We start from the raw sequence: 26,541 nt of genomic DNA, 5'->3' as shown, positions 1-26,541 counted from the left end.
CCCACCAGAAAAGAGAGTTAGTTAATCTAAGGAATAAATTGAAATACTGAAGGTAAAGCCGGGTATTTTGTAAGTCTTTGAAAAGTAAGGAATTTTACTTCTACCTAAGAAGTGGATCATTAGGGTCAGCTAGGTTGTATTTACTAAACCATAAGCTCTAGTGAGTTTAATCATTTTAAATGGACAGTTTCACTATGCAATATGAAGGGCCAACAGCAGTGGGTTTTTCCCCATGTAATAACGGCTAAGTAGGCCCCGCATAATGTATCGTAAAATGACAAAACAAGGCATCGTGCCAGGTCAATTCTAGCAAAGAAACCCCATGTGACTGGCCCTTCATATGCATAAGGAACTGAAAGGTGAATGAGCTGTAAAAAGAAATATATAATCTGCTAAAAACCCCACTAATTTAGGAGGATGCATCAATAATGAAGCGAGAAAGCATTCCACTGCGTGTGGGCCAACAGTAATAGGCTTAACTAGGACATTAAAATAAATACACTTATCAATAAAGAACTGATTGAGGACACTCAGTAGTCAAAGCAGAAGAGAACGTTGTATATGTATACGGCCATCACACTCATCTTCAAAACAAAACACTAATCTGAGTAATATTCTGCTCTATAAGAGTATAAGTAATAAAGAACACTCTTGACAACTGCATATCAGCAATGACTCTTCAAGGTGCTTCACTAAGCATCAAACTAGAACAGATACATTTAAAATCATACATCATAAAAAAAAAACAAAAGCAAAAAACAAAAAAAACAGGGAGTCCAAAAAATCTCCACATCCGGAAAAATCAAACAAGGCTTAAAAATATACTGAACACTCTTTAGTTAGGTGGTATATTTCATCTTGACATATACCATGAAGATTATATATAATAAAAGAATTTGTGAAGACATCAGAAACCGTACTGGGGGAAGAAACAATTAAATGGTTTAAACACCGGAGGAATTATTTTTATGCTAAAGGGTGAGAAAAAAAAAAATACATTTTTGGCTCATTTGAAATCTTGCTCTCTTTTTTCCTCATCTGTATGGTAAAATGGTTGGTTGACAATCCTTAAAACATCAATATTTCTATTTAGCAGTTTTTGTTTGTTCTCATCTCCTCCACGAGCGAGACTCATCTTCATCCTCGTCCTCATCATCATCTTCGTGAAGAAATGGATCGGAGGCGTCCGTTTCCTAAGAAACAATTGCATATAAAATTAGTTTTGGGTGCATTTTAAAAAAACGGTTATATTTCTACAACCAACATCTTCAACTACACATTATCCATCTGCTTTGGAGTCCATCTCTCTTTTGAATGGTCTGTGAATGGCTAGCCTTAAGAAGAATTATGGTTTAGCGATTTAATATAACACAATTATGTTCTTGTAAGAGCACATTTTAAGCTTATTTCTTAATTTCACGGGCATGCATATATGTGTTCTGCTTTAAAGAAGAACCATTACGCCTAAGAAATGCATAAACACTTTTTAAAGACTGCATTGGGAGGCGGGCCCCGCGGGCCCCGCCAAAAAACTTGCAGCCGGTCTTGCTGGGGCTGCGGGCGGTCAGGCACTGTACCTGCGGGTCCCGGTAATCCCCCGCAGTCCCGCAAGGCTGTCTTCTCGCTGCTCCATAACAGTGTCTCCTATCTTGCTCCGCCCAGGAACAAGGCGGAGTCACGTGATGTGACATCACTTCCTGTGATACCGCCTTGTTCCTGGGCGGGGCAAGAGAAGAGACGCTGTGAGGGAACAACTTGCAGGACTGCGCGGGAAATCAGGTAAGGAGGCGGGCGTGATTGGCCACAAATGTGGCGGGAGCGGGCGTGATTGGCCACAAATGTGGCGGGAGCGGAACACCCACATTGCGGGAGCGGGCGAGAGCGGGATTAAAAAAGCAGTCCCGCGCAGGGCTCTACATCCCATCACCATTTTTAATAACAGATTTTATATTATAGCTTACCAAAGGAATGGTAGAGGTATTTCATCAAAGGTATCCATCATGCCCCAGATTATTGGGAACTATTATTTGAAACTGGCTAGAATACACTGTGCTCATTGTGTAATGTTTTGGCACATTGATTAAAAAAAAAAATGTCGCCCCACTCAAACATGCATATTCACGACCCACAACAAGAATCCTACATGGCAGTAGGGTTGTCATTGGTACACCACCAATAACCATGCTGTACATAGGCTGAGATGTTTTTTTTTTTTTCTTCACTTCTACGAAGGACATCTGGAGAATAACTGGAAAAATCATAATGAGGAGAGTGCTTAGGGAGTTGTATATGTTGGGTGCTTGACGTTTGTTTTTTTTATTTTATTTACATTTAGCATTATACTTTTGCCAAAATTGAATTACTACAATTATTTTTGTCTTCTTGTAATTAGCATTTGAAATGCTAAGAAACAAAAACCCACTAACCGGAGGTAGAAGCCACATCACTGCAGCTGGCCGTGACGCACCCAATCATTGGCAACAAAGTGCCCAATGCGTTTGGATGGGAATCTTAATGTTGGGCTGGTTAGAGATCTGTGATATCCCCCCAAGCTGTGCTGGAGGCTGCGCGCCCCCACGCAGCTGCACCCGAGGCAAGTGCCTCTCTCACCTCACCCTTCCTATGGCCCTGGCAGTGCCCTTAAAACAGATGCAGTTGCATATAAAGCTCTTACTTCTTCCTTGGGTTCTTCCTCCTCAACTTCTGTTATTATGGATGGCGTCTTAGGTTTATGCCAGGACACCTGAAGTTTTCGTCCTTTAAACTTTGAACCTTGGTTTGCAGCCTATCGAGATGAAATATACATTACCACGTACATTCTGAAGTCGGTTATCAGTAACTTTGCTTTCGACTATTGTACCAGAGCAGAATACGCAATATTTACAGCTTTTAACTTGCTTCGTTGTATTGAACTGTTATTTTGTCATTGTGCTAAATAAACCCGCAAGAAGCCCTACTGGACCTTGTAAAGCTATAAAATGTTCATATCAAAATGGACAGTTTAATAGAGGAAACTTTCAAAGAAAAATAATTTTCATTAAAAAAAAAAAAAAATCTAAATAAATATACCAATCCATTTTTTTTCAGCTCCAGGATTAGGAATATTTAAATTACAATGCATGCCACCCCCACAAACTACGTCACAATTATAGCAAACTTACATTTTCAGCTTCTTGCCTTGTCTTGAAGGTTAAAATTAAGCTTGGTGGAAATTCTTCCTCATTCATGTCTTCAACTTCACCAAACTTCTACAATGGGCAGAAAATACATTACCAAACAGCACAGTGTAATTTCCGACAGACAAAAGCCTTTTAACACAGTGTGTTGTATACATACACACACACACTAGACTTGCGCATTAGTTTTTGGATAAATGTTTTTTCGTGCCAAATGTTGCCGTTTCTTCCATTTGTCCGAATAACGAACAAACGCAACATTTGACGAAATAAACAAAAAAACCACGATTGCGCGCAATATAAAAATCTTCGCTCATTTGTCCCTTGGCCGCCATTTTAACTACACTAAGAGGAGGGACATTGAGTGAGTTGACCTTCATTTGTTCAATCAGCTCACTCCTGTCACATCATGCTGAGGGTTTGTCCAATGGCTGTGCTGCATCTTTCAAAGAAAAAAACCAAAAAACAAAAACAGACTAGTTACGAAGAAAGCCTATATAAGAGCAGAGCAGGTAGGGGATCCGTTCATTTCACTGTGACTGCGTTATATAACACTGCTCTGCTGCATCTGAGCATTTCACAGAGTGAGATTCTTCTGTGTGAGACTTGGTGACCCTCAGTCTGCCACTTCTTCTAAAGTTTGGATTTAATTAAATCATTTAACCAGTCCACTACTATCCTTAACCCTAACCCTATAATGCTAAGCTAATTTTGACCCTATTCCTTCCATCATTGGTCTCAAATTCCCTATGAACTTCTTCTACGTGTTTTTTTCTTGTTTCCAATGCAGCCAGACAAAGAAATGGGATTTCCGAAAACGTAAACATTAGCCAAATTTTGTCGAATACAAAAGACAAATTTTCCTCCGAACTTTTCGACCGGCGCCCAAGTCTAAGATACACACACATACATACATATCCTGGCGCCCAGGGTTTGTCGAGCCTTGCCATATATACATTTACACACTAACATCATACATAACTTATGCTTACAAACACTAGCACACTACAGCGACACGTTAACATTCTACGCTCATGTACACACATGCTAACCCACATGCTCTGGGTCCTGGCTTGTTAGGATTGATTCTAAACATTGCACTTACAGCAAAATGTTGGAGCAACTCTTCTTTTTCCGTCTCATAGAATCCTGTGACTGATATTGTTTTGGGTCGGTGATCAACAACCATATGACTTTGTGGGGCTCTTCCCCGTGCTCCCCGTCCTCTTCCTCGGGATTGAGCGGTTAACATCTTGCCCCCACGGCCAGTAGGAAGTATCCCTAACCGAGCAGCCTAAATAATAAAAGCAAAAACACGTCAACGCCTATTATCTTACACCTGTGCATACTTTGATAATGGAAAGCTTGTGAATATGTATGTCACACGCAAATGTCAAATCTCAGTAAGTAGGGAGTGAGAAGTATAGTACCATTTTAGTCTTTCTTCAGGCATCCCAAACATGAGGGTGTCATAACCATGCTATACTCATATCAATATATTGTCTTACTTCAACTTGTAGTTGGTTGAGCTTTTTCCGCAGTTCTGTTGTATCTTCTCCCGAGGACAGTCTTTTGTGGAAGTCCATCTCTGCATCTAAAAGCTCTTTTTGTGCCTTTAATCACAAGGAAAATAAGAGTTGTTAGTATTTTACTAAGGTGCATTATGAATGGTCATTCTTATTCACCTACAGTGCTACAAAGAGTTTTTCCCACAGCATTCCATTTTTGTATATTTGTTACATAAAAATTTCAGATCATCAAATTAATTTTAGGACAACGTGAGTTAACACAGAAGGCAGACTTTAAAGAATAATTTCATGTATTGAAGGTAAAAAGGGAATTTTGGCCCGAATGGTTATAATTCAGTAACTTTGGAAGGTTTTTGAGCATGAACTAGCTTTCGTAAAAGTCATGCGGCAGCATCTCAATCTTTTTGTTTCTTTCGAGCCATGTGGTGGAGTTGCTTGTGTGGTTCGGATCATTGTTCTTCTGCATAACTCAACTGCACTTGAGCATTAGGCCACAAACAATGGAGAGACATTCTCATTCAGGATTTTCTGAATGAGCAGAATTCATGGTTCCATCAATTATGGCGCCGCCCAGGTCCTGAGGCAAAGCAGCCCCAGGCCATTACAGCATTTGACTGTTGGTATGATGTTCTTATTCTTAATACTGTGTTAGCTTTACTCCAGATGTAACAGCACCCACGTCTTCCAAAAAAGTTTTGACGCGTCAGCCCACAGATTATCCCAAATTTCTTGGTTCATCAAAAAGTTTTTTGGCAAATGTGAGCTATACCTGCGTGCCTTTGAGTCAGTGGTTTTCACCTTTATCTCTCCTCATGGATGCCAATTTAGCAGTCTTTAATTGCTGAATCGTAAACAATGACCTTAACTGAAGCAAAGGACCTCTTGGAGGAATTTTGATAGGTCGGCCACTCCTGGAAAGGACGCCACTGTTCTAGGTTTTCGCCATTTGTAGGCAATGGCTCAGTAGTTCACTGGAGCCCAAAGACTTAGAAATGGCTCTGTAACCCTTTCCAGACTGACAGATGTCAATGATTGTTTCTCATCTCTTCTTGAATTTCTTTACATCACGGCATCATGTACTGCTTTTTGAGAACTTTTGGCCTGCTTCACTTTGCAAGACACGTTCTATTTAATTGATGTTTAGATTCAACAGAGCTGGCAGTAATCCCGCCTGGGATTTGGTTAGTTGGCTGACTTAGTAACTAAGAGGGCAATTACTTGGTTACATAAGGCCAGGTAGGGTTGGATATATTTTTCCTTTTATGCATGAAATTACTTAAAAAAACAGGTTCTTTGTCTTGTATTAAAATTAGTTGGGTGATCTGAAACATTTAAAATGTGACAAATAGGCAAAAACGAAACTGTGCAACTTACTAAGTTGTATACATTTTTCAATCAGCACCCACAGATCATTGCGGTAGGAGATCATAAAATCCCCAGGCAATGCTTACTTCTGTTTTAGATCTCACTTTTGACGGAGCAGCCAAGGTCTTCAGTTCATCTTTGGCCTGAGATATCTTTTCATCCAGTTCCTTTAATGTTTTCATGATCTCAGTTCTTTCCTCTGCTTTCATGGTTTTGTTTTTTTCTAGCCTTGATATCAACATCTACAAAATTAGATCATAATAACAGTTAAAAAACTAATATACAAGTATGCTGTATGTCTTGTATCAAAAACAGTCACCTAGAAGTACAGCCCATATCATCAATTAAGGGTGTCTAGAGACAATAGTATAACCTGGGAAATTCCCTTGATTGCCTCCTACACTCTTAAATCAGGTGTCTGCCACCATATTCTATATAGTGGACGTTGATACACTGGGGAGGGGCCATATGGGGCCCCTGCTGCTGAATGCCTTGACATCAAGGCATTACAGTAACACAGTTTAAGCAAAGAAGGCAACCAGAAAGAGCATGGGTGTACTACAGGCATGGGTGTAGGAACCCCTAAAAATCTGGGGGATAGCATCCCCCCCTATCAGATACCTCTTTTCTCACTATCCCCTATCCCACTTTCTCTCCATCTCATATTTTTGCAAATACAATATATAACTTGAAACACTGGCAAAAATAATGTACCAGTGAGAGTCTTCCCTCCTTCTGACCCTACCGTGACATTGAGAGGTCCTCTCCCCATAATCATCCCCAGAGTCCCTTTATCCCCTTATTCATTTACCCATACCACTCGTTACATGCTCCCTGTAGTTCAGGTATATATCAAATACATGTAAACAGCACTTGCATGTATAGATCAACTGAATAAGACATACAAACCCTATACTTGCAGGTATACATAAATATATGGAAACATAGCATAGCAGGTATAGATCAACAGCATAACACAAATCCAGGTTTGCAGGTATAGATCAACTGGAAATCACTTGTAAATTCAGCACTGAAGGTATAGATAAAAACCCCTGAATTAGAGGCATAGATCACAGGTTGCACACCCCCAAAAGCCAGCCATGGTGTCCACACTGCCCACATTGAACCTGACCAGCACCCAGATGACACAGATTACAGTCCAGCGTGAGCCATCTTTGTCCCCAAACAGGACGCCCTGTGCCATCTTTGTCCCATAAACACCCTGTCTGTGCCATTTTGGTCCCCAAGGCTCAAACACCCTTCTTGTGTTATCTTTGCCTTTTCCTAAATCACATCCATGATATACAACCATTAATGCATTCTCACAAATCATTCAAGCTATTCATCCACACATTAATTCATTCTCTCACTCATTCACGCTATTTCTATATTCTTACTACCCCCCTTTCTACTATCTACACCCTCTCCCTCCCCCTTTGTAGTTTACTTACCTTGCTGAAGTCCTAAGGTGGGAGCACGCGGCTTCACTGCTGAGCTCCGGCATATGACGTCACATTCCAGTGCTCAGCGCTGGCACCAGGACAGAGGCCTCGCTCTCCCACCACCGCAGTCAGGGCAGCGCTGAGGCGGGTGGCAGAAGGAAGCGGAGGAGCGCCGAGCGGTTGCTTAAAACTCTTTCATGAGCAACCGCTCGGCGCCCCTTCCGCCTGGGTGCCGTATAGTGTTTTGGTTGGGGGGATTCCTTCATTATCGCCTACCACCATGGTCCCTTTAAATGTTTTTTCCCCGTGTTGTAAATGCATTGAGGGATTCTGCAGAACAGTTGCCTACTGTAATGAAATCCCTGGTGTGCATGCTCAGAAAGTGCTCCAATTAATTTTAATGGCAGCACTTTGATTGAAAGAAGGACGACCTAGGGGTTATTGCAATGTAGTCTCTACTAATTCAACCAATTTGTTTTTTACCTTTTGGTACTCAATACGTTTCTCCAACATTTCTTGCTTTTTCTTCCTCATGTCTTGCTGGAGTTTTAAAGCTTCCTGTGTAACAAAGCAAAAAAAAACCCCAAGCTATATTTATAGGTCATGAATACTGGACTCGGGGAATAACACTGTCAGCTATGGAAATATGTCCTCAAGACAATGTATTTATATAAATATTTTAAGTTAACCAATTCTTTCAAAATAACTTTCAACTGGCAGGGAAATCCAAATGAAAATGCATAGAATATACTGTAGCATCACCTATTCGGTGTCAAATAAATATGTAATAAGCTTTTGGAACCAACAAAACCACACACCTCAAAACCAAAATGTCATCCATCTAATTGAGTACCAGAATAGATGATACATTGCACATTAAAGTGCATCGCAAAAAGGTTAACATTGACCAACTGCATAAGACCACAGACAACAACTTGTTGACTTTCCATACCTGCTTCTTTTTGAATGTATCTTGCACATCCACAGTTTTTGAGCCAGTTAAAGGTTTGTTTGCAGACTTTACATTTGTAGAACTGTAAACCATTTTTGTGTGACTGGTGGAAGGTGGCAAAGTCTGAAAGAAAAATTACATGTGTATACAGTCAGAAAGCAAGCATACTGACCCCTAGTGGTGTGTGTATATACACACACTATGTATATATATATACACATACATACATATACACACACACACACTATATAGTATTTACTTGTTAATATCTGCAAACCCTTTTAACATCCACTAATGGAGATGTAAAGGATCAGATGACCAAGTTTGGCATATAATAATATTATTAATAATAATAATAAAAAGGGGGGATACCTGATGCAAAGTGCACTTACCTGACTATCCTCCCCCGAGCTAGTTTGGTTTGGTGCCAGGTACTGTGCATCTGGTTGACTGCTTCCTGTTGGTCCAAGGCGATGTTTTACAGGTAAATTGTTCAAGACATAAGAACCGTGGTTGGGAGGTTTGGACATCACCTGTGCATTACAAAAGTTGCAAGCCCCAAAAGAACTTGTCAATGATCAGCTATTTACCACCATCACAAAATGCAATTTAAACAGTAAATCAATCCTGTGTCTCCAATCTTACGTACTGCGCTCTAAATCTATTAGTTTGCAGGTGTTCCCACATATACTGCCCTGGAGCATAAGCCACCTAACAATGTTACTATACCCCAAGCATAAATCACCCCAAAAGGCCCGCAGAGAGAGAGAGCAGGGGTTACCTTTGCCAGGTGTCCTTGCCCAGCGGACGTTAGAGATGACTGGGCAGATTGTGCCAGGTGTGGGGTATGCTGGTGCTGTCCAGTATGCTGGTCGTGGTTTTCTCTATGCCAGAGGACCCGGATAAATCGGTTATTCAAAACGGCTTCTGTGCTTGATATCGCTCGTCTGGCTTCTTCGTTGGTCAAGTACTGGATGAGAGCACCTTCTGGATCTCCTTGAAAAGCAACCTGCACAAATATACATATAAATTATGACGAGAGAAAGACAAATATAAGAAATACGAGTAAATCACACATTTGGCCACACATGACAGACTGCATTATTTTAAGCCATACGCATTAAATTAGACTGTAAACTATACTTGTTTCTAACCTCCTACTTGGCCATACTACAAACATCAGAAATCCATGTTTTCTGATGACAAGACACCTCAACATCGTATTAATAAAGATGACGGTAGATAAAAAGTCTTACATACCTGTATATTTACAATGGTACCAAATTTGCTGAAGTGCTCATTCAGCTTCGTAATATTGTTCAGGTCCTGAGGGATTTTGCGGACTTCAAGTTTTGTGTTTGTGTACTGTATCTTCTTTACGAATCCTATTTTATTGTGGTTGTTGTTGCCTTGTCTGGAATGGCGGGTGAAGAAAGACAGCGAGAAGAAAAATAAGACTTGGATACTTCCTAAAAACCATGCTCTGCCCAGATAGAACAACCTATTAACTTTGACCCCATATTATTTAAAATGCAATGTTTTGGGGGTTTTTTGTTGTTGTTTTTTTAGGATAATAGTTATTAAATTTTGCATTTACAGCGCAATATCTCATAAGTTTTATGTTAAAAATAAGGCAGTTCTCTGTCATATTGCAGTAGTTAGATTATAAAGTAACGTCCTGCCCCATATACCATCCCAAGTCTCCTTTGATAAAAGAATTTATAGCATGTAACCAAAACCAAAAGTTAAACTTTACACACGTGTAACCAAATACACACAGTTTACTATAATATGAAGTATTTTTAAGATAAGGTTATTATTTTTAAGGTGTTAGTTTTCTAATACGAGGAGGTGCTTACATCCATTGCTTCTTTGCATAAGGCCCATCGTTAGAGTCTAAGGTTCTTTTTCGGTCTGGTTCGACCACCACTCTGTTGACGTTGCTATTTGCAGGAACTGGTGGAGGAGGTTCTGTCTGGATCACAATATTAGCGGCTGGAAGAAAAAAAATAAAATAATGGAGAAAGCGGTTAGGATGAGTTGGAGGACAATATGCTGATTGAAGTCAGGTATGGCTTAAGTCTCGGGGTTATCCTTTTGCTTTCTGTGACCAGCGCTGGGATAAAAGGAATAGCTTACCTCGCGGCGGTGTATCCATATCGCCCGAGGTCAATCCAATCAAGTTTGGCCTCTGAGTCTGCGTCCGTGTAAAGAACTGCCTGTATGCCGTTCTACCAGTGTTTGTAAGACTAGGGGCTTCGGGATTGTAGCCGTCAGGCTCATACGTATCTAAAGGAAAGAAAAGAAGGCGGTGATGAGCAGTCAGTAAAGCGATACTGATTTTTAGGATTTGCATGGAAATAGGCTGGGATATACAAGAGCGTGCTCTTCATTATAAGACAATGTAACTGTAGTCCTTGCTACTATAGTTGAAGAGGTACAAGCTTTTCTGGGGTTCTTGTTTTTCTGGTCTCTGTATAAAGGTGGGCAGTGCTAATCCCCGACAAGAAACCAAACTGAACCCAGGACTATCACACAAAAAAAAAAAGAAAAAAAGGAATATTAAGAAAAATAAGCATGTACATTCTACCACTAGAAGTGGCATTTCAACAGTATTGCATCAATATCAGTTATCTCATGATACACCCAACATTATCCAACCCAACAATCCAGCTTGGATAAAGCTTGGTCATGATAAACACCCAACATTATCCAACCCAACAATCCAGCTAGTGACATGTGTGGACTGAACTTGGTTTACTCTAAGGAAAATACCACAGGCCAATACTATCAGCTCCAACAAGGGATAATGTTTATGTGAAGTAGTTTGCATCAAGAGGAGCCAAAGGTCTTGCTGTCCTTTTAATGGGTCAGAGACACGAGTGTAGTATACCTTGCAAGAAGTTTAACATTAAGGAAAGAGGTGGAGGATGGTCGGAAGGAATCAGTGTACGTAAGATACAATGTAACCGGCGTGCGGTACCACTATACTTACGTTCTGATACAGAGTAATGCAGGTTTTGGGGAGGTAATGGAGGAGGTAATGTTCCTCCTACTGGTGCAAGGCTGGGTACAATGTTGGTTCCTTGCTGCTCTCGGTTATTTAGCATATTTGAATGTGTTAATGGTAATCCTGCAGGATGAGAAACAGAATACATATTGTATTGCACAATCTTTCTTTTCCTGTACAAATAGTTGGAGCCATCATCAGGATTTCACTGGAAACATCAGATTTGTTCATCATCCAATTAAAATACACTCAGGGTTTTCTATTTTCCTCTACAAATTCCTCTGATTTTTATTTTCAGCTGAACATATGTTACACGCTGGCCGTCACTTTCCATGGGCAACTAAAACAGACCCGATGGCAGAACTGTGCGGCCTCACAATTCTTACAACAAAGCCTACAGATCCAGAATGTGGTGTTTGAACGGCACCAATTCAAAAGGTGAAAATATATACATTTGAATGGGGTGAAACATCTCAAGTAGGAGGCATTTTGTTAACTTACTAAATCCTGAGTATGAAGACAATTTAAAACACTTCATCTAACTTCACTCTGGGAAGAGACCAGTGCGATGTGTGGATATCGTTCGGTCGTCTGGTTATGTTGATACATGCTGCTGGATATTATTCTCTTGGATTTATCAACATTTATATATTCTACAGCACTTAATGGGTAAACTGGACAAACTGTGCATCACATAATTTGGATTTACAGACTAAAGGTGAGGAGCGCCCTGCTGAAATGATTTTACAATCTAGAAAATCTAGCCGAGCTTTCAACCTCACTTTGCTTTGAAGAACTAGCTCTGGCGAGCTTGTGAGAATAGCTGACCAAGCCCATCATAACGAATAGTTAAGTCTACAAAATGACTTGAAGTCAGTTAAATTAATCCGCAAATCTCCCTGCTTTTGCTAAGCATTATATACCTCCTTAAAGCAGCTCAAAAGCTAGAGTATTGATGGAAGTGATCCGCCATTTGGCATTACTCTCTCATCAATATCCAGCAGAAGACACCCTGTGGGATCACATCATCTTACACCTCACGCGAGAGGGAGTGATCCTTGGTCCAGCTCCTGACAGAAGTAAGCATGTAGCCAGGGCTACTCAGTATAAGCGTGCACCAGTCTCCTAAAATGCTTCCCCATTGGTGTTACACATGCGGGTTTTCCCCCCCCAAGCAGGGTCCCCCCCCCCCCATGTGTGCAGTTTACTCTTGTCTTACCCGCGCAGTAAAACCAATAGTAAACGATAACTTGCACATGATGACTTTGTAAGCAAAGTTTCAGATCTAAGTTGGATTATTTTTGTGCCAGTATGTTAATAAATTCCTACTTTACAACTGTTCCTAACCACATTGGAGCTGTTCCAGCTTGAATATAGCACCTCTCGTTCACAAACTATTCATATACATAGCAAGATGGTAACCAGGTCTCAAGTATATATACATAAGTCATTCATCGTGGGAAAAGAGTGCTATCAAAAAGCAGACATCCCAAGGTATTCACACAATGCATTCAATTTTATGTTCCACCAGTAACTCCGAAAATGGTCTGCCTTTTCAATTCAAAATGTCAACGAACTATAAATGTGCTTTGTTGCACTTACGTTAGAAAATGGTTGCGTACTGAACACTGTTAAATCCGTTGGTCAACTAACTAAAAAATCCCCCCCCAGTGGTCACTTACTTGTTGCGGGGAGAATAGAAGGAGGTGGCGGCTGGCTGATTGGTCGAGGGACAGGTAGTCTCATGTTGTGCGGGCCAGGGATGGGAGGCATCAAGATACCAGGGGGTGGAAGTCCAGGGGGAGGAGGGAAAGGAATCATACTGGGCAAAGACACTTCATCAACAACCAAGGGATCATTTCCATGATCAAACTGGCATAGATCCCCAAGGACACAAAACCCTCTTTCTATGGGGGAAAAAAAAATACACCAACCAAAATATTAACACAGAGGCATTGAAATGCACATTACACTACAGAAGGAATTGAATGATTTTTAACGAAAGTGAGGAAAGTAAATTGATTACAATAGCTTTGTGTAACGCTGCAGGTCGACATTTATTACAGATCCTAGCTAATCCATACACACAAGTGAGGGGCATGTAAATGCACGTCATGTCATTATTTACAAACTGATGAACTAAGGGGGGGACATCAATAAATGAATTACAAGCTACAACAGAAATATGTTATTCAGCACCATGGTAATTGTTACGATCTAGGACTTGGCAAAATTGGGGTACTTTGACGTAGTGCTGGGCTAAATATATGGCAGCATAGGATGATGGACTCTCCAAAATGTATGCCTCACATAGGTGCTTTTAATAGTATTAGCTGGGTGTGCGCGGATACCTTGCTTGTACAGCACTGCAAAATATGATGGCGCTATATAAAATAAAAAATTACCGGTAAAAAAAAGCCAGCAGTCCAAAATTAGAATTTACATGTTTTTTTAAGGCGTGCATCATCTGTGTATTTTGCAAGATGTTGAAATGGTTAAAGGATGTTTCATTCGATTAGGTGCGAAGAGCATGAATGAAACAAACATGCCTATATGTCAAAAGTACAGTGGTTTGCTTGTGTTTATATAGAAAGTGTGCTATTGCACTTAATATTCATGGCCGAGGATCCGATGAAGTTGTAGATATGGAGCAATCAGCAGGAAAGTTCCATTGCGGGCTATGGTGACTTTTTACAGTTTTATATCAGAACTGTGTTTTTAAACGTAACGCCCTAGATCGCTTAAGAAGCATTTAAGAAAACATAAAAGCGGGAATTACAGCTTTTTTTTCCTCTTAAAAGGTCTAAACCATAAATATCATATATAGGATGACAGCAAGGGAAATCATTGCTCAGAACAGAGTACGGCATTATTTTATTAATCGAGGTGCGTTTCTTACCATCATAGTCTCTGCAGCGTCGTTTAGGAGGTGGGTTCCTGGCGAACGAGTTGGGAGGGTTGTGGTTGTTATAGTAATTAGACCAGATCTCTGTTGTGCTCTCTGGGTGGTGAGCAGGTGCGATGACTGTAACAGTGCTGGGGATAGCTTGCCCACCAGAGGAATACTGCGGCTCCGATGAGTTCGACACCGGCTGGGAAGATGGCGTATACACAGACTCCATATCATTCCTTTCGCATTCAAACTTCTGCCTCTCGCGATGCTCTGCAGATAGCCAGACGGTCAGTTTACATACAAAGTGTAATGCACTTTACAGACGTCAGTAGCAAAGGTATTTATTTACATAGAAAAGGGTGGACAACAGTGGAGATAATGCTAGGGAATTCTCTAGCATTCGTTTCTTTCTATAAATCTGTTCATCAAAGCCCCAAAAGCTAGAATATAATTGAACTTTAGATGGGGTCTGCCACATTTATGACAATTTAAAATAGATCACTAAAACAGAATAGTCACATACTACAAACACACAAAAGTAATACTGTAGGCAAGCAAGCACATCCGGGGGGGGGGGGGGGGGGTCTTTGAGAAGTTTCATACGGCACAGCAAACATAAAAGCAGTGCTTGATAACATTACAGAAATCTTGGTATTTTTAACCAAGCCCCCCCCCCCCAAACACCAAACAAAAGACAAATTACTTCTCCAGGATATGACTTTGGTAACGCGACTCATCTGCAGGTAAGACCAGCCGTAACCACTACACCAATCATCCATCGTGGAATCCAGTAATGAGCCACGCAGAATAGTCTTCCTAACCGGCAGCACTCCACTAAACACCAACACTGAACAATAGATTGCCCTCACCTGTGAAAACACGCGCGCGTTCGCTCGAATCCACCAGTGTATACATTACACTGGGTTATATTTGGCCAAACTCCCTGAGCTGATTCTCTCTGCTAAGGGTACTTCATTGTTCTCAACACAATAAAACCCTCCACTTCTTTTAAAGAAGAAAAGCATGTATAGATGATCTCTTCTAATGCAAACTGTTCATGAGGCTTGGCAGAACGCAGGACTGTTTTATGTTTTTGAAAAAGATATATTCTAACCGTATCAGTGAGTGATTTTTTTTTTGTAACTATTCCAGTTATTGTACTTTTACTTTGAGGGCATCTCTTTAAGAGTTCATTTGAAACCATAGCGCAAACCTTGACCTAAAGCCATCAGTGCACACACACACACACACACACACACACACTACAACCAATTCCTTTGGTTCTCCTGACCCAACTCCTAGGCCTAAAGAACTCAGCCACTTGTCCAGGCACCAAGCCCCACCACTGAAACGGTATTAAATTAACCAAGTCTGATGGAATCCACTCACGATTTAGCGAGCCGGGCTGTTGTGCCATATTTCCTTTGGCGCCTCTCTGACTCCTGGCAGATTCCCGGTCCCTGCTTCTTCCCCTGCTGCGGCTCCGACTCCTGTTTGTAGGCTTGCTTTTAACAGGACTTTTGCTCCTTCCTCTCCGCCAGTCGTACTTGTCTCTGTGCCGATCATAGTCCCTCCATTTCCCATCATCCCTCTTTTTGTCTCTTGTTCTGAAACAAACCACAAAGACGCATCAACACAAATTCATAAATTGCCTCGTGGTTAGTATAATGCCTCCACGTACCGATAAGTCATTAGCATACTGTCAATCTTCAAGTGCATTCTAATAGAAAGAATAGGATTTGCCCTGTTAGCAAAGCATTAATTGCCGTGTCACCTTTTATCATAAACCCATTTACCCATAGTTTGTTCTACTTGTGGAATTGTTTCACAGATACGGCCAAAACACACATCAGCTAAACAATTAATTTTACTCAACCCTTACAAAGGCCGCCTTGCGAGATCACTTAATCGGGAGAAATAATAATTACCACAGAAACCGAGAGCTGTAGGTTTCCGCAGAAATAAGATGCAACTATTTAAATCTTTAAATATTATTACTTAGGAAAAGGCTATGCACTGAACTGTGAAATATTTGCTCTGCTGTAATAAGCGGAATGTTAAGCACATAAAAGTCATTCACCAACCTTCTCTCGTTAGAATCAGAGCGGTTCCTTTGGGGACTTGGATGCTTCTTTTTTCTGTCGCTGCGCTCCTCCTCAAAGTTTTCCTGAAAAATAAAAATAAAAATCAATGCTGTCAGATTGCCCTGACAACAAATATTTCTAAAGATAGTTTCAAAATCTGAATATGATGTGTATTTTTGAAACTATGTTGGAGCCCATTTTGCATGGACGCCAAAGCATTTCACTGTAAGCTAATTGAAGCGTGCTTTGTTGGTTACCTAAGATCGAACACAAGACCTCTCTGCTGAAACCAGGAAGAATCAGCATGTAGACTAGAGCCCTGCGCGGGACTACTTTTTTTATCCCGCTCCCGCGGTTTTTAATCCCGCTCCCGCAATGTGGGTGTGCCGCTCCCGCCACATTTGTGACCAATCCCGCCCGCTCCCGCCACATTTGTGGCCAATCATGCCCGCCTCCTTACCTGATTTCCCGCGCAGTCCCGCGCGGCTGCCCTCGAGTTGTTCCCTCACGGCGTCTCTTCTCTTGCTCCGCCCAGGAACAAGGCGGAGTCACAGGAAGTGACTTCACATCACGTGAGTCCGTTTTGTTCCTGGGCGGAGCAAGCTAGGAGACACTGTAAGGGAGCAGCAAGAAGGCAGCCTTGCGGGACTGCGCAGGATTACCGGGACCCGCAGGTACAGTGCCTGACCGCCCGCTCCCGCCCGCAGCCCCAGCAAGACCGCCCGCACCCGCAAGTTTTTTGGCGGGTCCCGCGGGACCCGCCTCCCAGTGCAGTCCTCTAATGTAGACTTCTTGTACATGCTCAGTGACAATCCTATACAAGCCAAAGAAACAGCAGCTGATCACATATATATATGCTAGCTGCTGCTGCTGCTGTTCCTATTAGTTTCAATGAAAGCTCAGCTCCCATTGGCTAGAAAGAGTTTTAATAAGTATGTGTCAAGATGTATGCAGCGGTATGCGTCTGGCTTTCAGCAGTGACTGGATAGGGAGATATTAAAATGAGACAGAACAACTCCAATAACTAAAGAACGGTTGCATAGATCTGCACACACAGTCAAGCGCACTAGAGTACAGTCGAGAATGGCCCCCGAGCATTAATGGCGCTGGAGTGCTTACTTAAAGATAGATTTTATCAGTGATCTGATAAAAGCGTAAGAATGAAAATTTTAAGAGATGAGCGCATATCTTTTAATATAAGACTTTTTTTTTTTTTATTAGGGTAGTTTGTAGGTTTCACCCTGCAGAATAGAGCCACAAAGAGCTGGTGTGACGTCATGTCTCTCTATTGCAAGCAATTCAGACTGTAAGAGTATACAAAAATAGAAGAGCACACAACCTTAAAAGGATAAAACGGTTAAAATATTCAGATTCCAGGATCACTGTTAGAATAATAACACCCAATAAGTACACAAAACAAATCAAGAATCCAGGGCAAGACCAGTAAATAGCAAAAAAAAAACAAAATAAAAGTAAAACCCTGACACACCTAAAGGCATAAATACTGGGGATTCCGTTGCACTATACAGACATACATTAGCCCGCCACTGTGTCAAAGTACTCTAAGTTTGGCAAGTGCTCTCTAGTTTTGCATGGCTGTATTGCTTACCAAGGAGCTGAATCAATGGGACTGCACTGCATTTTAACCCAAATGAGACTTCTCTAGCAATTTAAACATGCTAAAATCGATTATATTATTTGTCCTGAGTTTAGAACTACCCAGTGTTTTTTTTTCTCAAATTATAGAGCAATAAGTACTAGTATTGCCATTTCACAACCATTTTTTTTTTCAAACCTTGTAATCCTGCCTCCATGTCTTATTTGGGACATCTTTGAAGGTCAATTTAATTTACCCCATCAAACCATATAGGTTTGAAAACTAGACACCACTGAGTATTTCAAGATATGCCATGCACTAAAACTACCATTAGCCTTTGACAAAGTTTGTGGTAGTCATTTTTTGTGTTTTCCTTCACACACATTGTACTTTAGGTATAAATTTATAGCTCATGGTATATGCCTCTGTCAAACAACACCCTAATGTGTTCAACATCTCCAGTTCAAGACCCTCTATTTTGCAAGAGGCAAAATCTCTTGATATGACCAGAGAGAAGTCAGAGTGCATCATGGGGTGGGTTTGCGGCATCGCCGAATGCCTCTTTTCAATCAGGTGTCCACCGTCATATTGCATATGGCAGACGTTGATGCCCCGGGGAGGGATAACATGGGGTCCCTGGAGCAGATTTTGGTGTTGCTGAATGCAACGAAGGTAAGCAGACAATGAAATAAAGCATCTCAAAAAGCAAGCAGTAAGCTGGGTTGCATAGGGGAGACCCCGTCCCCAGAAGGATATTGACACACTGGAGAGCGTTCAGAGAAGAGCTACAAAAACGGTAATTTGTTTGCAGGACAGAAATTACCAGGACAGGTTAAAGGATCTTAATATGAATAGCTTGGAGGAAACGAGAGGCGAATGCAGTAGAAACATTTAAATTCTTATCCCCTTCACGACAAAGCCCGTACGGGGTCACGATGCAATGCATTGGTGACAAAGCCCATAAATGTACGGGCTGCTGGTAAATACCTGCATCACCTTGATCGCTGCGTTTTTACAGCGATCCGTGGGTTAGCAGCATCCACGGAAGCCTCAAAAGTGAGGCTGGCCGTTGATCATAGGAGGAAAGCACTCCCCCGGAAAAAAAAAAAATGGCCACCACCAAACTGATCAAAGACGGTGGCGAAGACAGAGCTTAAAGCGATCAGCAATCCCTTCCTAAGCATAATTGGTGTTGCTGACATGCTTTTACCTCCCAAATAACCCAACAAACCCATGCATTGGGGGTATCGCTGTGCTCAGGAGATGTTACTGAACACATATTGGGGTGTTTGACAGTAACATATACCAGGAGCTGTACATTCATACTAGAAGTACAACGTGTGTGAAAAAATAAAAAAAAATTACTACCACAAAGTTTGACAGAGGCTGATGGTAGAATTGGGGCATGGAAAGGGTTAATATAATAGCAATTGAAGTACCCTAGGGTGTCTAGTTTTCAAAAAGACATGTTTGATGGGGTAATTTGCATTGGCTGGCTTCAAAGATATTCAAATAGCACATGAGGCGGAATGACCAGATTTCAGGAACAAATGGTTTTGAAATAGCAAAACGCTACTTGTAATTATGGTCCATTAACTTACAGAAAAAAAGCAAAAAAAAAAAATAAAAAACTTTGGGTATTTCTAAACTCAGGACAAAAAGTAGAATGTTTTTTCATTAGTTTTTGCAGACGAGTAAAAGATTTTTCAAATAAAAGTGAAAAAAAGTAATTTTTTCACAAAAACCCCCCACCATATTTTTTCATTTTTTTATAGAAAATTAGATATGATAAAAATGATGGTCTCTAAAGAAGGCCCTGCATGCCTGGAAAAAACACATATAATGTGTGGATGGGCAAAATGAGAAAGAAGAAAATTACTGCTAAACAGCAACACTGAATAATGTTAAACGTGTACTACGAGTAAGAAACAAACAGTCTTGTCATTAACCCCTTTTTTTGTATTTTTTCCCCCCCATACACGTACTTCGGGTATGAATTTACAGCTCCCGGTATATATGTCACTGCCAAACACCCCAATATGTGTTTAGTAACATCTCCTGAGCGCAGTGATACCCCCCCCATGCATGGGTTTGTTGGGTTATTTTGGAGGTAAAAGCCCACCTTTGTGGGGTGTGTATTTTTTGGGCATTTAGACATCTGGTAAGTCTGTGCCCACGTCCCATATTTGGGACATCTTTGAAGCCGGCCAATTCAATGTACCCCATCAAATACATTGTTTTTTAACTAGACACCCCATGGTGCCCCAATATTTTAACTCTTTCCATGCGACAAGTTTCGTGAAGATATAGCACTAATTGTAGGACTTATATATATAGGACTTATTTTGTGACAGTGGGGGATTATTTTGACATGTCACCAATCTTTTAAAATTTTTTTTACTAATCAAGTTGTGATTAGCGAGCTGGGCTCAAGAGTTCTCAGGAGGGTCTGGATTGACCCTCTGTGAACTGTGACATTTGGCGCCGCCATCTTGCGAGTGACAGCAACACCATTCACTGATGCTTGTGGTTGCTCTTCGGATTTGGTAGGTAAATGGAACAGTCTCCCAGCAGCAGTGGTGGAGGCTAACATAGTGAGGGTATTTAAACAAGCATGGGATAGACATAAAGCTTATGACCTGACCAAAGACTGATAGGGGTTTAAACGCCTTACATCAGGAAAAGCGGGCAGACTGGATGGGCCGAATGCTTCTTATCTGCCGTCAGATAACACAAATGTTATACTACCTTGCCTATTACTTTCTACGTTTCTGGTGTAAAAAGCCTTTAATATCCAACATAAAATAAGGTGTGAATTTATCTGCCCACTAACGCAAAACAAGCTACAACCGTATCGTGGCAAAGCCGCCGAACGTTGCCACGGATACTGCTCCATTTTTTTCCCTTCAGTAGCACGTGAATGACAGGACAGGACATAACATGCATCTTATTTTAAATTAAGATAATATTCACCAGAGCAATTGGCGGCACAGCCATGTGTCTTCTTTCAGGTACGTCCTCCTTGACTTCCTCTCTTTCTTGCTTCATCTCTGGTTTGAACACCTCATCCTGAGGAAGGTAGTTCTTGGTGTGCAAACATTCAAAGAGCTTGTCCACAAACCCATTTGTTTCTGTGAAAAAGCAGATAAGTTAGAAGTTGTTTTTTTTTTTAATAATATATATGTTTCTAAAACACGAGCATTATGCGGTAGAAGTTACCCCTAGGCTTGTCAACAAAAACAAAACAAAAAAGTTACATAGCTGCTTGTACAAGACAAGATCAGACCAGGTGCTACTCCAACTCATATCACCATTAACCAAAATGGGTCTTAATCCTTTTCTTACCAAGGCTTTTTAGTACCGTCCGTACTGTATGGTTTTGTGCCATGTGGGTTTAATCAAGATCCCCCTTTTATGTGTTGGATGTACCCACACAAATTATACATCATTTTAGGGCTTTTGTTTTAAACCAAGGAAATGTGTAAAAAAATAGTTGTAAATTAGGTTTTAAAAAAAAAAAAAAAAAAAGGCCCAAAATAAAGACATTTTAAACTTTTGCTTATGTTTTTTGTATGTTTAACCATTATTCATACACACACACTAACACAGATACATATATACATATATATATATATATATATATATACACACACACACACATATACATTTCATATGCATGGTGTCACTCAATTACACCGACTACTATCATGCCCAGGCAGCCATCACGTGTTGGAATTTAGTCATTTTCAGCCAAGTGCATCCTGAATTTTCAGTGCATCCCTAACTAAAACCTTACGGTAACACATGCTAACACACTACACTATATGGTGACACACACACACACTCTAATGCCAAAATGTAACAGCACATCCTCATACACTGGCTAACACCATACATATATCCAAATACAGATCCTTATGCACACATACAGAATCTGGCACAATACAGTAGACAACCCGACTCTAGTACTATACACACACACTGACACTATAGTACACACACACACATTTACTATACAAAAGCAAGGGCTTTTTTTGCACTTTTATTAGTGCAATATGGCTAGAGATCAGCTGTAAAAAAGGTGGGACCGTACAGAGACATCCAAAGGGCAATCCTGACAAACTTTGTGAACGCACCTGCACGTCCATACGGTAACAAAGGGGTTAAACAATTATTTATATTGGAATGATTGACGTTACAGCCCCATTTAAGGACTTACCAAGAGGTCTCAGGTTCCCAAGTTGTGGGAAGTCTTACCTTTCTGTAGGAAAACATCCAGCTGATCAGCGCATATGGCCTTCAACTCCTTTTCCGATTTGTCTTTCTTTACCAGAGCTATAACATAGTTTGCCAGCGCTGAGGGGTCAGCCTCACATCTACAAAGGAAGAGGCAAAACTCTTTGTTAGAGACAACCACAAAATGTTATATACCAAATAACGCAAGCAACAGAAATAAACTTAGAAAAGGAGAACATAGATTTGGATCCTTCTCTGTACCATCTTTTCTCTCAACAAAATGTATAGATAAAGCGTTAATAGGACTATGTAACTCACAGGCCTCATGCGTGATAACATCAGTTATTCAATATGACAATAGCTTACATCGGTGGCTCGGTATGGTGCTTCATATTTGTTTTGATTTGTATTTATCGAGAAGTCTTTCAATTGCATTGTTAAAAAAAAAAAAAAAAAAAAAATCTGAGCATGATATTGATTTAAAATAAAATTGGGTTGCTGCATTAATTCTGGTTTAGACGATGATGCCAAGGCAGATGTAACAAAAACCGTGTAGGAGAGTCATTAGGTTCGGTTTATAGCAAACAAAAGGAAGAGTAAGGCACTCCAGATTTACTTGGATTTCAATTTATTGCAGAAAATAAAAAAAAAGTTATAAAGCTTGTGTTTCTTTACAAGATACAAATGTTACACAAGCTTAGATATAATGGTTGTGTGCAGAAGAAGTAGGTCTTGGTGGTGTTTTTTTTTTTTTTATTTAGTTTTTTTAGGGGCAATTTTTGTATAGGATGGGTAAGGAAGATAAGCATGGCAGCAGCACTGACGACGTAGGGGAGCAACATGGCTACAAGGAAGATGAGCTAAGAGGGATTGATGGAAAACAACAAGTTCAAGAACAAGGGACACCCCAGTCATGCCATTACCGTCGTTTTTGACAGGTCTTTTACATCTGCTAGCCAAACAAATTCAGCTGCTCCTATGCCGTTTGGCAATAAGAACTTCAGGAAAAAATGCGGTGTCCTCTTTGCAAGGGCATGGGGTGGGTTCTGTGCCGCACCTCCACTACATCCCCTGCTGCAGACGTGTTCAGCCGGCGTGATGACTCGCTACCAGTCATCTTCGGCTTGGTGAAAGCTGGGAATGATGTTCTACCAAGAACCCTGTGCGCATGAAAGCACTCCATGGATTTTAATAGAGAAGCGCTTTCCTGTCACTGATTGGTTGCTTGAAGCAACCAACCAGTGGTGAGAATTGCTGGACCACAGATGAGGCAGGTAGCATCACTGTAAGAGGTCACTTAAATGCATTTGACAGCAGTACACTCTCTAAGTCTTCGTAGTCTTCTGCAGAACCCTCTAATATGCAGTTGCCGCTTTTCCAGCCCCCCAGTTGGTTTCCGCGCAGGAGATGTACTCAGCTAAACATCTTCATGCACGTAATGTTCTTGAGCACCGGCTCCGTGAACCGTTCCAGACCCCCGTACCCAAGGTGCTCCTGTTGAGGCCAAAAATTGTCAGACCATGGAGGAGGGCAGCTGCAGCATCAGGTTCTTTTCTTATATCGTTCATTGCTTTTCATTTTGGAAAAAAGGATTTTAAAGTAATGTCAGGTTACTATCATTTATGGTCTTCTGTAGCGGGGCTTGCAGACCGTTGCGCAGAATTTCCCACTTGAATACGTTATTGCAAAGAAAAAGCGGCTCCCTTACTTACAAACCATAAGATACTCACACTTTAAAAAAAACAAAAAAAACAGAATGAAGGTCTCAACTGTCCCTTTAGTGAATAGAAGGTTTCCATTATGAAGGTCCATCACCAATAAGCCTGACTGGCCCCGTATAATGCATAATGAAATCAGTGTGATTTCTCCAGTCTCATCCCCCCATTAAATTATGCATTCGGTAGGGCCAGCTCAGCTCTTCTTGCTGGAGGAACCTGCCAGCGTTGGATCTTCATAAGGTTTAGCGCCCCCTTTAATGCATAATTCCATAAGCGAGGAGTCTTCGCAGGCATCCAATTTAACTATGCATTACACACGGCCGACAGAAGCCCATTGGGGAGCTGGAGCCCAATGAATCTACCCCCCCTCAAACCACTTTTGTCTCCTGTCACCTGTCAATATATACATATTGTGGGGGGGGGGGACACACCAAGCCTTTCCGGCGATCTATATGGAAAGTATACAGAGTCGGGTCTAGTAGATGGGGCCCCAATAGCCGCACGAGGGGTTAAATGTTTAGCTGACACTTCACTTCTATGGCTCCCATTATAGGCATACAGCATCGGGGGCAGTTACACAATTAACCCTTTCTTTAGGGGCACGGCACGTAGGCGTGCGGGTGCTCAGCATATTGCAAACTGCTCGTTACAGCCCCAAGGCTCGGCTAACGAACATGTAATATTACTAATAATGATATTAGCAAGGACACCAACTACCATAAGGCGAAGGACCTGCTGCTCCGATGTTAATCATTCATATTTAACAAGGCGGGCCTTGCAGCAATTACCCCTCCGATACTTGTTGCCACAAGGCCCCGAGGCTACGTTACGCGCCCCCACCCCCCACTCGTGAGGACGCCGCCACTCACATAGGATCCAGTAACCTGGCTAGCCACGTCTTGAAGGCTTCCACATTTTCTATGAGCATGTCGGCGGTTGTCGCGGGCCCAGGGGGCGTGGAGGACCACTACCGTACCAGCACCGCAGTACCAACGCTCATCGTTCTCTATCTTCCTCCTCGGCTCGCAGTCGTTTAGAATCTCTTAAACCGATAGTATCCGGTAAACGTGCTGTGCCTGGACGAGCCGGTAAAGCGCTTCCGGGACTCGGCGTACTCTGGGAGCTCTTCCACAGCCTCTAAATTAAGTCCCCGACCGAGCGCCGCACAACTTAGCCAGGCAGCAGGGCCTACGGTGAGCCCGGAAGACGGACAGCTCCACGCAGCCAACCAGTCAGCAGAAAGGGGTGAGAGTTGGCCAATGAGAAGGCGCGGGGCGGAGCTGACCCTTGTAATGGTCACTGGTGGGAGGGCCTTGGGTGCCGCATGGTGAAGGCTTAGTGTGGAGCAGATCGGCGTGGAGTGAAGCTTGCTAGAAAGGAGGCTCGCGTGGGAACATTTAGATATGGTCCCTCATGCAGATTCAGGGGTTTAACCGCTTCTTGTGGAAACGGAACCAGTTAGCGCTTTATATGACCGTGCAATGCAGCCCGTCACCCGTAATACACATATAACGAAGGGAGTGATATTCGGATGGAAAATGGTTGCATCGTTTTTATTATTTTTGCTGGGTGACGTTTATCATCCCAGTGCGTTCATTTGTTTAGAATCCACGGGAATCGCCTGATTTATACAGTTTCCCTGTGTATAATGTAAAGTCCCTTAACTCTTTCAAAGCTGGCAACTTGGCAAGCGAAGTGAGGCGAAGGCAGCAATCAAACCAAGCAACAGCGATTATTATTTATTTGATATAGCGACACCATATTCCATAGCGCTGTTCGATGGGTAGACAGAACATAACAAGTAGATTATCACAAAACAACTTGACAGGTGAGGAGGGCCCTGCTCAAAGAGCTTACAATAGTGATGTCCGGATCATGAACGAATCGTTCATTTGATCCGGTTCTTTTTAGTGATCCGGATGAGTCGGTTCACTAGACTGAACGATTCGTTTGTAACGGTTCAGTCTGTGAATCATGCAGCTGTAACCTGATCCTAGAGCTGTGAGTCATCTGCAGAGCACTCAGACACAGACTCTGGGGTCAGGTTACAGCTCATTAATTCACACAGGAACGATGACTCTTAGAGTCAGAGAGTCGTTCAAAGAGTCGAATGATCCGAAGAGTCGAATGATTCGAATCTTACAGGGATCCGGATCTTACAAGGATCCGAATCTTACAGAGATTCGAATCATTCAGAGAATATCACTGATACCATACTTTTATAAATAAATACATTAATAATGTTCACACTGCCCCCAGGATTTAGATTCCCCTGAGTTTGCCCCCCCTTTACCTATAACTGCACCTACAGTTAACTTTATTAAATTAAATTAACCCTCAGTCATCAGCATAAAATTAACCCTTATACCCCATCAACCATAACTGCCCCTGAAATTAACCGTAAAGATCCCATTAACCATAACGGCCCCTGAAATTAACCCTAAAGACCCCATTAACCATAACGGCCCCAGAAATTAACCCTAAATACTCCATTAACCATAACTGCCCCTAAATTAATTGCATGTACTCCAGATAAATT

The 26,541-nt window shown here is 41.6% G+C and overlaps 1 protein-coding gene across 3 annotated transcripts; it reads right to left on the bottom strand.

Moving 5' to 3' along the window:
- Nucleotides 1-1,109: 1,109 nt before the first annotated feature.
- LOC149297903 (RNA-binding protein 27-like) lies at nt 1,110-24,930 on the bottom strand. Of its 3 annotated transcripts, XM_089488030.1 has the most exons (22): nt 24,872-24,930; nt 22,306-22,424; nt 21,064-21,179; nt 20,082-20,106; nt 16,452-16,560; nt 15,757-15,974; nt 14,374-14,637; nt 13,157-13,381; nt 11,460-11,597; nt 10,604-10,753; nt 10,324-10,459; nt 9,725-9,878; nt 9,189-9,473; nt 8,857-8,997; nt 8,465-8,587; nt 7,996-8,070; nt 6,157-6,312; nt 4,685-4,789; nt 4,282-4,470; nt 3,162-3,248; nt 2,675-2,785; nt 1,110-1,193 (listed from the first exon to the last, which is right to left on the bottom strand). In XM_089488030.1, exons 1-22 carry the CDS (start codon nt 24,928-24,930, stop codon nt 1,110-1,112), a joined length of 3,069 nt encoding a protein of 1,022 aa, XP_089344156.1. The 3 variants fall into 3 exon arrangements, with proteins under 3 accessions (XP_089344156.1, XP_089344158.1, XP_089344159.1); XM_089488032.1 differs by lacking the exon at nt 20,082-20,106 and having other exon boundaries at nt 9,210-9,473; nt 14,374-14,639; nt 15,783-15,974; nt 16,452-16,545; nt 21,060-21,179; XM_089488033.1 differs by lacking the exon at nt 20,082-20,106 and having other exon boundaries at nt 9,246-9,473; nt 14,374-14,639; nt 15,783-15,974; nt 16,452-16,542; nt 21,063-21,179.
- Nucleotides 24,931-26,541: the final 1,611 nt, after the last annotated feature.

The sequence above is a fragment of the Sceloporus occidentalis genome, unplaced genomic scaffold (assembly GCF_023333645.1).
Source record: "Sceloporus occidentalis isolate IW3139 unplaced genomic scaffold, rSceOcc1.0.p SCAF_36, whole genome shotgun sequence".
Classification (NCBI taxonomy): domain Eukaryota; kingdom Metazoa; phylum Chordata; class Lepidosauria; order Squamata; family Phrynosomatidae; genus Sceloporus; species Sceloporus occidentalis.
This window is presented reverse-complemented; position numbering and strand designations above follow the sequence as displayed.

Coding starts and splice junctions, on each gene's coding strand:
- LOC149297903 (XM_089488030.1), bottom strand. CDS start 24,930: ATGCTCATAGAAAATGTGGAAGCCTTCAAGACGTGGCTAGCCAGGTTA. Junction 10,754..11,459: donor GCATTACTCTGTATCAGAAC/GTAAGTATAGTG, acceptor TCTTTCCTTTAG/ATACGTATGAGCCTGACGGC. Junction 9,474..9,724: donor GTACCATTGTAAATATACAG/GTATGTAAGACT, acceptor ATATTTGTGCAG/GTTGCTTTTCAAGGAGATCC.